The 16305-nt window shown below is 44.3% G+C and overlaps 1 protein-coding gene across 3 annotated transcripts in view; it reads left to right on the top strand.

Moving 5' to 3' along the window:
* The first annotated feature begins 1386 nt into the window (after nucleotides 1-1386).
* The window catches only part of syne3 (spectrin repeat containing, nuclear envelope family member 3), a 41292-nt gene continuing 26373 nt past the window's right edge, over nucleotides 1387-16305 (top strand). For 2 of the 3 annotated variants that reach the window (XM_056590040.1, XM_056590042.1), the window contains exons 1-7: nucleotides 1389-1534; nucleotides 3549-3701; nucleotides 4695-4867; nucleotides 6214-6523; nucleotides 9877-10032; nucleotides 10263-10622; nucleotides 15106-15242. In XM_056590040.1, coding sequence (XP_056446015.1) covers nucleotides 3558-3701; nucleotides 4695-4867; nucleotides 6214-6523; nucleotides 9877-10032; nucleotides 10263-10622; nucleotides 15106-15242 — 1280 coding nt within the window. In that variant the 5' untranslated portion in view covers nucleotides 1389-1534; nucleotides 3549-3557. Of the gene's footprint in view, nucleotides 1535-3548; nucleotides 3702-4694; nucleotides 4868-6213; nucleotides 6524-9876; nucleotides 10033-10262; nucleotides 10623-15105; nucleotides 15243-16305 lie in introns of all 3 variants that reach the window. The other variant, XM_056590041.1, reaches the window with a different exon arrangement.

Genomic DNA, 16305 nt, shown 5'->3' on the forward strand with positions numbered 1-16305 from the left:
TTTTTTAAACGCACAATGTGTGTTTGTGTGTGTCTGCGCGTGTGTGTGTGCTAGCATGTGTGTGCGTGTATGTAGGCCAAATGCATGGTCGAAACAGTCAAAACATGTTGAAAACTGCCATGGCTTGCCTAGAGTTCACAATGCCTGGCATGATGCCTAGGTAGCACCTGTGCTTCCATTCACATACAAAAGAGGCAAATTATCGTTATTTTATTTTAACTCTAGTTCTATTGCTTAAAGGGATACTTCACCCATTCAGAACCGAAGTTCTATCATTATAAAATCGCTATTGTAATGTAAAAAAATAAGCTTTTTTTAACCCGGTCTTCCCTTGGCCCAGCTTTCTTGATCTAATTTTCTCCCGAGATGACGTTTGATGTCATCTCGGGAGAACTTTGCTTGCCTGCTAGAAGGGCCCAGACTACAAACTGGTTCCGCAAAATTGTGAGCCCACCAATATGAGGGGGGGGGGGGGGGATTTACGAGATGTAAACACGTCCGCCATGTTTCTTCACCGCTTAGCTAGAGAACAAATTTGCAATGTAAAACAGCCGAAGTGGATTTTGAAAATCTATTGTTGGATTCGGATATTAAGCAGGGCTATTAGTATGAGCCGGAATACAGCCAGGAAGAATTTACACAAATAGAGGAGAAACAGACGTCTGAGCATAGAGTAGGTGTTTGTTTTTTTACTAACACATTTGCTACAATAGTTTTGTAAACAGTTTGTCTAAACTAGTCAACGGCGAGTTCGCTCGCGCTACCACTCGCGCTTCCCTGTCCGAACTGAAACAGGCGGGCGGTGCAGCAGCGAGCGCAATGCACTGTGGTAGTCGGAGGATTTCTTACTTTTGAGCCAGAGACATTTTCTGCCTTTTCTCAGGCTAGGATTAACCAATTTCAATTTGTTTTTGCACATGTATTATACATGTACTTATTTACTTCATATAACCTTCATATCTCCACCGGTGAAGTATCCCTTTAAGGCGTAGCCGTCTCAACTTATGGGCTTATACATTGTTGAAATGCAGGGGAAAAACCTCCATATCTGGTTTTCCTTATTTCTTGCTCAAGGGCCAAAGAGAGCAGTTATGAGTCTTTTCAGAGATTGAATCTTTACATCCGTTGAAAATATTTGTTGAAGAGACTGTTGAAGTCGCTCAGTGACATTCCAGGATTTTCCAGAAAGAGTCAGCAAGGATATACGAACAGTTCATATAAGATCCCATTCCCTGCTATGGCTAACAGCTTGTTTAGCATAGCCAGTTGGTAAATTCACAAACATTGATACCTTTTTTTTTAAGCCCATAAGGCCAAGCATAGAACAGCCGTTCGCTTTGGCGCCCTCTCCGTTTGAATGATCGACGTCGCCCAGTGCCCGCCCCTAATACGGAGCGGCTCCGCGGATTGGTTGTGAGCTCCTGGTTCAGACCCGGGCCTGCGTGCTTTCACTTCCTGCGTTATAGCGCTAACTTTGCCGTACGTAGTCGGGACACCGATTCACATTTACCTTCTAATTTATGACAACATATCGGTGAGTATACTATGCACATATAGTACTATATACCCATAGTCTATAATGTGAAGAAGTGTGTGTCGTCCAGATAGTAGTGATTTGTGGACGAACTTCATGTCGCTCCGTTTGTTTACCTTCTTTCTTATTCGCATATAGATACAATCGTTGTTTAATCGTCGCATCACTTGGCGAAATTAATGCATTTTTTGTTTGACTTCCACCTTGCCGGAGATTCGTATCAGAATGGGTCCTGGCTTCGTGTTGTTAATTCTAAAAATAGAATAGACTCAAAGCTCCTTATCGTTTGCATTAAGTCGTTTTGTACAACTGTGCTCAATGCAAATAAGCGAGGGGGCCCAACACATGGCTCAGGCACGTCAATGTGTGGATGTTGTGTATGCAACACAAAAAGAGAACGGTGTCATATGTCACAAGCGAGATTTCTACTCGGTCTGTCAATCAGAGGGCTGAGACGAAGTGGGCGGGGCGCACTTCGAAAGGGCCAGGGCGCACTTCACTTTAATTTGCGAGATGGATTGCAATAGTTAGAAGATGTCCCCGAAAACCACAACAAAGTGTGTATCCATTGTATGCCATGATAAGACGTGCATGCTTGATCACATATTTCAGAATGTTTTGTTGTTGGAGCACTTCTAATTGGAGTTTCTGGGTAGCCTCATTGGAGGCTGCGGAATGTCGTGGTAGGGGGAAATGAGTCAGGAAATTGTACTGGTTGGTTCATAGTTTCCCTTTACCGTGAAATGATGTCCGCTGTCAGTTGTGCCAGCACTCATTGCAGCCGCTGACACTACTTAAGGCGCTCTTCTTCAAAGATGAGATGTCTGATTGAGACCTTACATTTGCAAGTCCTTCATTTGGTTATGTTGAAATGCGGGGGGGGGAAATCCATATCCATATCTGTTTTTCCTTATTTCTTGCTCAAGGCCAAAAGAGATGGCAGTTATGAGTTATATTTTAATCTTTGCATCTGTTGGAAAGATTTATTGAAAAGACTTGTGCTCAGTGACATTTCAGGATTTTCAAGAATGAGCCAACAAGGATATACAAGCAGTTCATAACAGATCCCAGCTATGACTAACGGCTTGATGAGCCAGTCAATTCACAAACATGGTACCGTCTTTATTCAATAGGCTAAGTGGACTGTACGAGCCTTGAAAAAAACCCTTCTGGGAATTTCTTCTCAGAATAAACTTGAGTCAAAGTCCAGTGCTCAATAATTCAAAAGTGACTTTACCCTTTCAAACAACCAAGCAAATGTTTTTCGCTTTTCAGAAGAACCATACATTCTTTTGCAGCACTTTGAACTTTTTCGCCATCAGAAAACCAAAGATTCAATGATGGCGTAAGCGTTGCAGTGGGAGAATTTGTTTCTTCTTTAAAAAAGAAAATGCATTATAACCCCCTAAACGCCACTAAATCTTTCAGAACTGTATCAGTGATTCAATAGCGGCATTGAATGAGTGTGGCATTCATTCTTTAGTTAACCATGGTGTGTATCTGAATCTTAATCCAAGATTTAGCTGCTATGAAGCACCATAAAATAGTAGGCTTCTTTCCACTATGGGACGCATGGTGACGCATAATTTATACTCTTGATTTCACCTAGACAAAGCTGTATTTTCCCTAAATGCCACTTTTCCATTAGTGCCAGTTCGCTGGCTTTCAATACAAATGGATATCTAGGCTTGATACGAATGTGAACCCCAGATACTCTGGTCCTGCCAACCAGATGTAGTGATCGGCACAGTTAACTGATTAACTTATACCCGCTGGAAATTTGTGTCATCAGTAAATATAGCATTTGAATGGAAATGCCTGCCCCAACTTTGAGTGTGGTTTCCCTACATCATGTGCGTGAGGACAATCCATTATACTCCTGAATAGGTTCCTATCCTCCTGTTAATGTCTGGAACAGAGTGGTTGCCCCCTTGTTGAAACAACAATCCAAGGTACCTTTTACCGCGCGGGCACCACTGTGCTCTCTCCGACCTATTGTTGCCTGTTTTGTCAGGCAGGTCACATGACCCAAAAAGAACAGCACGAGTTCCGGGAGAGCCTGGAGGCCGCCCTGACCTGGATGAGGTCCGCCGAGGAGAGCCTCCGGGTCAACGACAACACCCAGGGTCCCCGGGAGGCCTTGGAGGCAAGGCTTAGGGAGACGGAGGTGAACGCGCGCGAGCGCGCGCACACACACACACACACACACACACACACACACACACACACACACACACACACACACACACACACACACACACACACACACACACACACACACACACACACACACACACATTATACAATGATTCTTGAGAATATATTGAATTCCACAGTATTGCTGGTTTCCTGTTTTAATTGTATTAATGAACACAAAAGAATGTCAAAATATTACCTTTTTAGGAAACCCTAATTTTACTTGTGGCTGTTGGCACAGTTCTTTCGGGAAGTTATTTCTGGGGCTCTCTTTCTCCGCCTTTAAACTGTAGTTCAGCTCAGAGTCGGTTATAGCAGAATCTCAATTTAGTGTTGCTGTGAATACTTTTATTGGGCACTTTTTTTGGGGTTCATTTTGGCATTGATTTTTCTTACTCTGAGCAGCTTCAGTACAGACTACACCTAATAGCAATGAATTATAGATGGTCTCTGCTGCATAGGGAGGGACGCCACATCGTGCCTCTTCTGAGGGTCTTTCAATTGAAGGAGTTGAGGCTCAATATCATCACTGCAAGATTCAGCAATGGATTTCTGTTTGGAAGAAATTGCAATTTCTTCTCTTCTCCCCGGCCAGTGTTTACTTAAAACGTTTTTCAAAATGTATCTTGAACATCGAGTGCTAATTTCGGTTCATATTTGCAGCGCCACCAAATAGACAATATAATTAAATTACTTTAAGGCCAAAGCTCATGGAGTGGGAACGTAGCTGACCGTTTTTGTATAGAAAAATAGCGGAAATTCTAAAACATGTTGTGTGTCCCGACACGGCCCTGAGCTGTGGGCTTTAGTTGGTAAATGTGGCTAATTATGCTGCTTAACTAGTGAATGTTTTTGATTGCCCAGTGGGACGCTGTAGTTGTGGCACTGTGCGTATTCTGAATACTCCGTTGCACAATACATGTATTGTATTGTCCCTTAACGCCTCCGCGATCACTTCATCCAGAAAATCCAGCGCTGCATGCACGAGGGCCGTGTTTTGGTGGACAGGGCGCTGGTGGCGGCCGAGAACCTCCTGCAGACGGGCGACAAGGACCAGAGGGGCGACACCAATGCTAAACTCAGGGACATCAAGGCCCAGTGGGAGGAGACGTCTACCTACATCGTCCACTGTCACAGGTGTGCTTATGTTACGCTCGTGGAGATGGGAATATACCACTGCGCTGATATGCAAACGATGTGTGAAAGCTAAGTGAATCAGTTCTCCGAAAAGCACAGGCCATGTGTTGATCAAGGTCTCAACATTAAATAACAATGTAAATGTTATAAAAATGAATAGAGAAAATGGTATCAGTCTATTCTATACCAAATATATACTATATGTTTGATCTACTAACCGTTAAATATGCAACGCATTTTAGTAAAAGTATATCATTTGTATGTGGTTGGCAAGCTTGAGGTTTGTTTTTGGTTATCAGCGGGGGCGCACAGATAAACATGTTCCCAGCCTTTTGTGGATTTGGTTCACACTGTGTATGTCTGTTGACTTCTTGCTTTCAGATCACTGTAATTAAGTTCAAGAAGCTCGAGCTATAGTCGTAATGTGCAAGACTGAGTGCTTCCCACTCAGTGCATAGAATAGAGGTGTGAGACTTTGAGAATTAAAGAAGAAAATACATAGCGTTGCTCTGTCTACTCTTCTTGGCATTGAAACGGTCCGACCGGAACTAGCCTAGCTGGTTGGTTGGCGTGAGTGGGCGACTGGGCGTGGTATTGGGAGTGTCGCTATTAAGATTATTGTAAACAACGAGGGAGATAGAGCTGTCCTGCACTTCTTAACTCGTAGAACAAATCAGTAATAGGATTGATTAATTTGTTTGATTGCATTATTTTAATCTCTATCGTTCAGCATTGACTACAGACATGTCCAGGTTATCTTTTAACTAGGAGCACATTTAAATGTTGCACAATGTTGCACTGTGAATTTAAGTCAGGGATATAGGCTGTGGAATCAGGTGTTCCTTGTTGATCCTGAATGAGCCTCATGTATTTGTGTTGGCCAACAGCAGGGGTGGGTTCAGCTTCATATTCATTGATTAAGTTATGCCCAGCGTGGTCAGGGCTGATATCTCGCGGTTTTGGGAGGCGGGTGGTATGAGCTTGTCTGATGCCTTTTTAATTTTTTCTTCTGCACTGTTGCCATGGTTAGGCATCTCCCGGTTGGGTTGCTCCAGAAAAGAATGCTTTTGTCTCAACACCTAGATTGCTTTGGCACGTATGTTCCGACCCTGATGCGGTTCCTTACCTAGCTCTGTTCTATTTGGCAAGTGTGATTGCAGCCTTCAGACTCGGCTGCGAGCACAAAATATGTTAATATATTTATCTAGTGTTAGGCTTTGTGGTTTTAATGTTTCAATACATTTTTGTACGTTTTCTTTCATCCATATCCATGTTATTTCTTCACCCACGTCCGCCTCACGCCGACCCCATTCGCAACGCGCCAACGCCCCCCCCCCGCCGTGCAGCCGCGTCGAGTGGGTGTGGCTCCACTGGATCGAGTACCTGAAGGCCCACGAGGGCTTCGAGGTGGGGCTGGCCCGGCTGGGCGCGCGGCTGGACGCCCAGGTGGAGCTGCAGCTGGACGCCCGGGAGAAGCAGTGGCAGGCGGACCACCTGCAGGTGGAGCTGAGCAACGTGTGCGGCCAGGCGCCGCTGCTGGAGCGGCTGCTGGACGAGGCGGAGGCGCTGCACGGAAGCACCCAGGACCCCAGCGTGGACCCCGCCGCGCGGGAGGCGCTGCGGCAGGCCTACAGCGACGTCCGCGACGCCACCCGGGTGAGGCGGGCTGTGTGTGTGTGTGTGTGTGTGTGTGTGTGTGTGTGTGTGTGTGTGTGTGTGTGTGTGTGTGTGTGTGTGTGTGTGTGTGTGTGTGTGTGTGTGTGTGTGTGTGCGCATGTGATGCAAGTCTAGAATCTGCCCTTAAGTGGACCCCCTGTTTCAGTTCGACCTTCAACACTAAGAAGAAGAAGAACTCTAAGAATAATAGTAATAAAAAGAACTCTAAGAAGAACACTAAGCATTCTCAGAAGGAGGGGGGTTGTTATCCCCATGGTTACGACTCACGCCTACGTGGGTTGCAGGCGTGGGTCGATCCATATTTTATTAAGCTAGTGCCGTCTTTGTGTATGGGGTGTCATAGTGAGTGAGGTTGTATTTAAAATTTTCCATGGCAATAAAGCTGTTTGAAATTAAGTTAGGGAGGGGGAGGGGGAGAGTGAGAGTGAGAGGAGATTTTGTGTGTGAGTGCCGGCTGCATTGCTTCGAGGTTTGTATGTTGGCCCCTGACCTTATGCAGAAATGATTTGGAAACGTTCAACACTTAAACTAGTCAATAACTACATTGTGAATTGCTTTCATGCAGGAGCCCCGAGCTACACTGGAAGGAGTGGGCTTTGGGCGGCGTTGGGCTTTGTTTTGTTCTTGTTCCGCCAGAAGCAGTTTGGCTTCACTCATTATTGTGTACCTTTTCTGACTTTTGTGAATCTTAAAACACAAACTTGGCCTATCTTCAAAACCAACTGGTTGGCTAACCTCAAATCCAACTTGTCCTTGAACCGCCTCTCTGACGTCTTTGTGGACACGGGACGCTGGGCCTCTTTTGTGGAGGAGCGGTGGAAGGAAGGTCAGAAAGCGGGTAGAAAGAGGAGGTGCACGAACAATGTCTCAAAAAAGTGCTAGCGTAACTTTAAGTGATCGATAAACGACTACCGTTTTGTAATGTGAAGTGCCGTGTTCTAACTTGGCCGCAGTGAAGCCTCTGGTCTTTTGATAGAGAATGGATCTTATTGCTCTGCACTAGCAAGCTGCTGAGGAGGTAAGGTCAAGTGTCTGCCTTCATCCTGGCTAGATGAATCCTAGGAGTGCTTCAAAGCACCTCCTCGACAATACGCTTTTTCCTACCCAGATTTATTTATGGAGACATGAATAGTTATCAATCCATTTTATTGTATTGTTACTGAAGCATTGTCTTGGCTCATTTTGTATAATGGAGCCGTAAGAAAGTGATACTATAATTAAAAAAAATATGTAAATGATGGTCAACAATTCCTTCATTGTTTGCTTACATTTTGGCATTCGATTTAGATTTGGAGTTGGAACAAAATGGCACAATAGCATTTTGGATGCAAGTTGGGTAAGGCTTGATGCTACTACGAATGGTGTGTGAAGTGTATAAGCATCATTTGTTAGTTCCCCTTTTCTCTTGTACCGTTGAGCACAACATCCTCAACCACCCTGCTGTGAGCTCACATTGGAGGGGGGAAGGGGATGCAGACAAACTAAAACCAGACCAATAATTATCAGATCCATACAGTGCACCTCAGGAGATCCGAGTTGATGTGTTTATTAAATGCGCGACAATGTCATCAACAAGTCTGGTTGCATTCTATTTTTAATGAGGGGCAAACTTTTTTTATGAGAGCATTGTTTAAACTGGGCAACAAGATACAAGGTTGCAATGACACACAATGCATTACTGAACTCTAAATAAGTAAAACGACCGCAAGCAATGGATGACATACCCACACGGGAAGTGCGCTATTAATCTGTATGTGGGGCCCTGTTTGAGCGTGTGTCATTATTAAGGGGCTGACATGTAGACCAGTGGGTTTAATAACTGCGTCTACATTTTTGCTGAAATCGTATCGAAGTCCAAAGGCACAACTTTATTTTTGTGTTTTCTCCCAACAAAACATTGTGCAGAATATTGACAGAACACATTTATTTTGCAGCATAATGTATTAATGTTTGGTAGTCAATCTCCCCCATATCATGTGTAAGCCAACACAGATGTAGTGCCTTTTTCATGGCATTTGCCCTTATCAACTGCCAGTCACAATTACCATGTGCGACGCATTCACGTGGCACTTGAAAATGTCTGACATTTTCGGACTAGCTCCCTTGAATCTCTCGCCATGGTCTGTATCCAGTGGGTAAACTCACTTCATTAGGGGTTCTCATTTATTCATTATATCTGGGCTGGTTGTGAATCAAGCCTGTGCGAATGGTTTTTTATCACAGTAGTGTTGGCAGTGTTGGTAAGCAGCAAGCTAGTTGTCTTCTTTTATTGTGCGGACTGCAATTGCATGGTGGTGTATTGTAAACCCTTTTTGAGTTAGTTGGGTTAGTTAGTTTCTTCTTTTTTCTCATTAATTTTGCTCTAATGTAGTGCATTGAATCCCTTCCACCATTTATGTAAATGAAATATTTTTAAAACCATTTGTAAATTATTCAACATGGATGACCATACCCTTTCAAAAGGAATGCTATTAGGCTGGCTTTAAATTTTCCTAGAGGATTTCCTTGGAACATTTCTAATTGCGGTGCAGGACTGTGTAATACTTATCCTTCATTAAACGAGATTTGCATTTCACAAAGTGCATACAGGTCCCCAGTGAGAGTGACAAACTCCGTACAGGAATCTGGTCCCTAGTCATGCTTGACAACTGTTTTAATGAAGGATTTGAAGCTCAGAAAATCGCTTTAAATAATTATCATTCCAGTACGTTCCTCACCGAAACAGCTACAGTGGTTAACTCTTCTGGCAGACTCGTCCATTTTTGTGGATGGAAGAGCGTCCCGAGCCACGAAGCCTAAGCCATAGAGCGTTTCACCACCAGAGACAATGGTGCTCCAGGTCTCTGTGGTTGTAATCCCTGAACTAGAGGACACCACATGTGCTGATTGTCTAAGGCAGTTGGCCCCGGACCATTACACAAATTGTTGGTCTCTGGACAAGCACTCCTCCAAATCAGGGAAAACCTCAGCAGCGACAACACTGCCTCTTGTGATTATCTGCATTGTTATTGTTTGCACGTAAAGGAATATAAGATGGAAGGATTGGGAGCAAACCAACTCCATCACCAACCAAACCCCAAAAGTCTCCATTATTTCGTCCAAGGAAACGGCAACATTCTTTTATTCCTATTCCTTTAAAACAAGTAATGGATTTTGGAAGATATAGTGCACATAAATCTAGAGTGTCTAAATATCCTGCTCTTTTCCATAATGCACTGAATCATATATATTTTTTTTTGCAACTGCAAAAGACTCATCCATAAACTAATGATGCAAACCAAACAAATGAAATTGTAATAATGCAGCATAGTAACGTACGTGCCGTTGTTCAGGAGCGGCTGGACCTGCTGCAGAAGATGGCTGAGGAGCATCAGATGTACCAGGGCTGCGTTGACAAGTTCCAGAGCATGCTGCTGGCCAAGGCCGAGGAGCTCGCAGAGCTTCGGGAGCGGGACGACTCGGCCCAAGATAGGTTCCAAGCCTTACAGGTGAGCCACAATAACCATTGCAAGAATGGGCAAATATCTAGCATTTAGCAACAGCTTTCAGTATATACGCCCAAACCGAGGCAAGAATGATATTCATCACGACGCGTGAGTATCTGCTAGGTCTCATTAGTAGCCGTTACAGAGCGGCCCTTGTAAAGATGCCATCACCGGTAACCCTTTTCATGGTAATGCCCCTAAAACATTCCCCCCGTGCGTCCTCCACCCCCCAGGTGCTGCACAGCAGCGTGGCCCGGGAGGAAGTGAACCTGCAGCACCTGGAGGGCGTGGCGGAGGCGGTGCAGGGCCACACCTCCCCGGCGGGCGCCCAGCAGGTGGCCCGCGAGGCCCTGGGCCTGCGGCAGGACTGGCTGCGGCTGCTGCGGGACCTGCAGGAGGCGGACGAGGCCCTGCGCGTCGGCGCGGACGCCCATGGCCAGTATCAGGGCCTCCGGCGGCGCCTCGGCCAGGACATCGACCGGCTGCAGCTGCTGCTCCAGGGCCTGGGCCGGGAGCTGGAGGAGGGCCGCGGGGGGCCCGGCGCCGCGACGGGGGACGAGGAGCAGCTGGTGGGCCGCTGGAAGAAATACACGGTAGGTCCGGGTTCACACTCCGATGGCCAGAGTCAGCTGCCTCGCTGAGGAAGATGCCCTTTACCTCTGGCTCATTATTCATGAGGTGTGTATCTCATAAGGCCCTATAAAGGTCTGCTTTGGGTAAAAGCGGCTGCTAAATTACTAAATATACTCCGCCGCTGGCGCTGTTTGTATTTAATGCAAGGTCAGATGAAAGACCGGCGCGCTATCTGCCAGTAGGTAACTCTAAACAGGATATTTTCTCCTGCTCGCTTGCCTCTTTAGGATTACAAAATAACCCCTTCCGACAAATGTGAGAGGCATCTTTGTGTCTACAGCTATCTAATTGCAGCCGTTCTCTAGTGTCGAGGATTGCTTTTATTAAAAGAAAAAAAAAAAATGATCTGCATGTAAAACTGCTGTTTAGGCACTTTGCGGTCTCCCCTGGCGGTAATGCCTCTGAACCAGTCATCAGCTCGTTCTCTTCAGGAGGAACATCCACCAAATCCTCTGCGGGGGGGAAGTGTTATCTTGCTCACCTTCCTCCTCTTCCTCCTGATGGTTTTTCATAGCCAACGATACACTATATATGTATGACTATTGTTTGTTTGGTTTTGATATATATTTCCCACCGATTTTTTTCCAGTTGGTTTTTGCCTCATTACCTCAACCAAACCTCCCTGTTGTGCACAATGAAGAATTATAAATGTTTGGCTCCTCACTCCTCCTTTCTGTTTACCCCTTTTTCCTGCCTGCAATGGACTAATCTAATGTGTTGTTATTCAAACAGCCTCCTCCACCCACTATCCCATCCCTCCTCTCCCCTCCAACCTTTTACGGCCCACTGTTTTGAAATCCCCCTGAAGGAGGTTAGAAAACTAAACCCACTTGACTCATGGCTATAACATTCTCATTCCTTTGTGACTTACTACGTGCTTAAATGCAATGTCTACGACGCATAGCTGTAGAGCCAGATTTGTGGTTACTCTGAATGTGGCTTTGGCAAAAGTTGGTGTGTGTGTGTGTGTGTGTGTGTGTGTGTGTGTGTGTGTGTGTGTGTGTGTGTGTGTGTGTGTGTGTGTGTGTGTGTGTGTGTGTGTGTGTGTGTGTGTGTGTGTGTGTGTGTGTTGAGGAGGGTTGGGAGCCAGAGGATTCCGGTGTCACCACGTTTCCTTACCCTCGACACACCCTATAAAGTGGCTGTCAGATATGCAGGTCTTTGCACTACAGTCAGGGCCAATAGTGTGAGGTTCAAAAATGCCAGGTTTGACTTTCTGTAACACAGCAGCAGAGGCGGTAGACTCCGCCATGCCCAAGATATGCTGCTGCCTGGCATCAGCCACACGTTTTACACCAACAATCACATTTTAAAGTTGTACAAACTTTAAATGTATACAAATAAAATTAAGTAAATACATACATAATGCATATATATAAATATACAACACTAAAAAAACACACAACAACAAACTTGTGTGTTCTTCTTCCCGGAGCAAAATAATTACGGTTAAGGCTAGAGAATAATATTGGGTTGTCATAAGAGCAAGTTAAAAGGAAAAATAATACTAACAGCCATAGCCAGCAACCCTGCTTAGTTTTGTCGGATCCGTTCCCCACCGCCACAAGGGGTTCCTGGTCCGACTATGGCAGCTCCCCCCTCCCTCACAACCTCAGCAGCAGCAGCAGTGGGGGGCTGCTGAGGGGTGTAATTACATAGTGTGAAAGGCTCTGTCTCCCACGGACACTTGAGATCACACCCAGCGAACCTCAACCTCGCGCCGGGCCGCTCCTCCATCCCCGCCCTCCTCAACACCTCCCTTCCTGAGAGAGCGAGAGAGAGAGAGAGAGAGAGAGAGAGAGAGAGAGAGAGAGAGAGAGAGAGAGAGAGAGAGAGAGAGAGAGAGAGAGAGAGAGAGAGAGAGAGAGAGAGAGAGAGAGAGAGAGAGAGAGAGAGAGAGAGAGAGAGAGAGAGAGAGAGATCTCTCTCCACTCACTAAGAGAAACACTGAGACATGAGATGTCATGTGTGGAAAGGTGAAGCAACATAGATATAGAGAGGGAAGGATAAAGCAAGGGAGAGAGACATCTCCACTCTGACTATAAGAGACACTGCAACCTACGATGTCAGGTGTGGAAATGAGAAACAAAAACAACTTTCCCGAGGACAGAATCAACCGTCATGAAAATGTCCAAAGACGGGGCATGTTTCTTTTGAGCAGTGATGGGTTTTCTTTCAGTATGTCATTGTTCAGAATGCAATTCATTCTTTTCTTTGTTTTATACATTTTTAAATATACAATCAAAATAACATTTGCTTGAAAAGACAAAACTCTTGTCTTTGACAAGAAGAAAAAAAAAAAGACAATACAAAAGAGCTGTGTGTTTTTTGGTTACCATATGCAAGTGACCAAGTAAGATTAAATTAAATGAAACATTACAGGCACATCAGTTGAACGATGCCTTTTAAATGCATGGTGACCAGACTTGGTTTAATTTCTCAACTGAACCTTGCAATGTGAATCGTAGTTGTTTGTAATTTTACATGGAACGTGACACCATGCAGCCATGATCAAATTAAGGAGATTAAGTGCTTTTCCAGTTACAGTGTTCCTACACTGCAGCAAAAGCTATTGCCTTTTGTTTATAATTAGTAAAGAACAACTCAGAATGTACCTCCCCCAATATTTCTGTGAGGGAGTTAGGCTATAATTGCAACCCACATAAGTGAGAGAGACCTTCAAAGACTTGGGTCCAGCAGCTATTCGAGGTTGGACCAAAACAAACCATGTGGTTAAGGGGAGCTACCACAGCACCTTGGATTTTCAGGCCTGACTGCTGGATCTGTTTTTTCAGTTACTTCTGTTTGGAATAGCGTAAAGCCGTGCAGAACCTTGAATTGAATCCGGCCATGTCTTATAGATATTGAAGAAGAATGTACACGAGAGATACTGAATGTGGTTCATTATTTTTATTTCTTTGAGTCGAGCTACGTGTCTGCAGCTATGCCTTGATAAGACCCCCCCCCCCCCCCCCCCCCCTTGCCTAAAAAGAAAATAACTTTCCTGGCCCTGCATATTAACAAGCATGAATGAATAATTCATAGCAGTCCATTTTAACTGCTTCGAAGAGGTCAGCGGTAGCCGTCTAATGACCTACCTACTGTTAGGAGCAGGAAATTAAACATCTTCCAAACTCATTTTGAGTATTGGCAAAATTACACTCCCTAGTGTGTGTGTGTGTGTGTGTGTGTGGGGGGGGTGGGGCTCCAGTTAAATATCCTTTATTTAACATGATTCTGAAAGTAATCCTTAATGGAAGTAAATCTCTGTGACTTATCCTCTGCTATTTGGGAAAAGTACATCCCCGTCTCCAACAATGCCTGTCTTTTTGTCTCGAAAGAAACCCAGTCTCACAAAAGGATACATCAAACAATGACTTTTTTGTGACAACCAAAAGACTAATTGTAAAGGTATGGGTTTATAAAACGCTATACACATGCACAATTGAAATGGAGATTCATTGTGAATAAATGTAATCCAGGAATCCTTTTCCTGATGGGTGGTTGATGCTGCATGATAATAGCTGAGCCGTCTCTCAGGAGACCGGATGCATCTGCTCTTTGCAAACTTAATTTGCAGCAGTTCCTCTACAAATCACATTTGTGTGAGTTTTCTGTTCGTAAACCATCTTTCAACATTTTCGGGTAAAGGCGGCTATCCATCGAAGCCGCTTGCGCTAACTTGCTAAAAATAATAATATTGTGGTGTTTATGGTCAGAAACGACTGAGTGATTTCTCCAATGCTGCTCGATGGGACCAATTCCATTACAACTAGCACCACAGAATCACTATTATTGTAGAATTCATGGCTTTCATTAAGACTGGGCACTAAGGGAAGGGGTTATTTGTTAAATATTTTATTTTCATTCGATTTATATGTATATGAATGGAATCAAATGAATGGAATCAAATGAATAACCTTAAATCCTTCCTGCCATATGGTGTGTAGACCATATGGCAGAAAGGTTTTATGGTTATTCATTTGATATAGTTTTTTTCTAGCCTTCACAGTATAGCCTAATTTTTCTAATATTGATGTGTATTCAAAAAATGAATCCATGTACTTGTGCTGGTCCCATGCTCATAGCCTCATCCACCTCAGTCGTGTCAAATTCTCTTATTGCGAAATGTTGTTTTGTCTTAAAACTAGTAGCAAAAATAAATACTAAAAACGTGCACTCATCATCCTCATTTGACAAGTTGGGAGCTTTTTAAATGTGTGCATAGGGCTGTTACAAGATACACAAGATGAGTATTTACCATCCATTTCTGCCTCCTTCAACAGACACCGAACAATTGGTGTCTCCGTCAGTAAAGGCTGGCAGCATGATTTCATAAATATGCATTGACACCAAAGTACTACAAGTTATGCAAAACGTCGCTCAGGCCGAAGCACTAATGGCTGTTTTTGTCTGTGTTCTTTTGTTTCTGCTGGTTCTCAGGGAGTGAGGAACACCTTGACGTCTGAGGAGCCTCAGGTGGAGCACCTCAAGGCACAGCTCAAGGACCTGTTCCGCTTCTCCGAGGACTCGAGCCACCTGTCGGACGACGTCCTGGCCGTGATGAAGGAGCATCAGTGGTAGGGACGCGTCTCTTCCGGGACGTTGCCGCGCGGATCCCGTCCTTGTGGTTCTGTTTTATATCCATAACAAATACATTGCAAATTTGTGCTAAGGTTGTTTGGTCGTCTCGACAGCCGCGTAAAAAAAATAGGAATAAATAACATGACGTTGCTTGACTTACTTTGACGGTAAACTATTTAAAAACATGATGGCTTTCTCAAGTGTGTTATGATATTCTTAGAAATCTGAAATCTTCCGAGGAGACGGAGAGCAGCAACTGCAGCCGCTGAGGACACGTCTCTCTGCTCTGAATTCAAATAAGCATCAGTTCAGGGGCCTGCGCTGAGGAGACAATCTGAGGAATAAGTAGGGCTCAGTCACACTTGTTACTGGGAATGAGCTATTTGTAAGCCATAAGTGTATCTTACAACGCACAATATATTTATGGTATTGTACACTATTTCTGTTAGCTGCTTAAAGAAGCAGTGCGTAGAATTTTGGGGGAAATGACTTGGCAGAAACAGAATATGATATTCATCTGTATGTTTTAAGTATTGGATAATTCTATGAAAAAAGAGTTTTCGTTGACTTGAAATGAGCCCTTTATATCAACATGATACTGTAGCCTGGAACGGATAAAGAGATTGTGTTTTTAATTCAAGTCAAAATTTGAAAGTCAAAAAGAGTTCAAGAAACTCGTGGCTATGACCAATTTGTGAGACTTCCTTTGGGATCGTCGTTGTGTTGGAAAGTTCTAATGAGCAATGTTGAATATGAAATGCGCCACACACCGTCGCGTTCCACTACAAGTGTCCTCAAAGCTTAACCCTCTGTCGGACGTGTCATCAACATCCCTCGCTTGCGAGACTGAGCCCAAGAGATCTACACACTCTTTGGTGCTTAAGATCAGCAATTGGGTGGATGTGACACGTTCTTGCATAAGCACAGTTTTAGAATGCTCCTGCGTTACAGATTTTCCCAACGGTGAAACCAAGAATCAGGCTCTGCATTTTCTATCTTTGGTATCTTGCGTTTATGGGTTTAAAGTGCTGAAGACACAACATGTTCGTTCTGTCTATA

This window comes from Gadus chalcogrammus, chromosome 5 (assembly GCF_026213295.1).
Source record: "Gadus chalcogrammus isolate NIFS_2021 chromosome 5, NIFS_Gcha_1.0, whole genome shotgun sequence".
In the NCBI taxonomy this organism is placed as follows: domain Eukaryota; kingdom Metazoa; phylum Chordata; class Actinopteri; order Gadiformes; family Gadidae; genus Gadus; species Gadus chalcogrammus.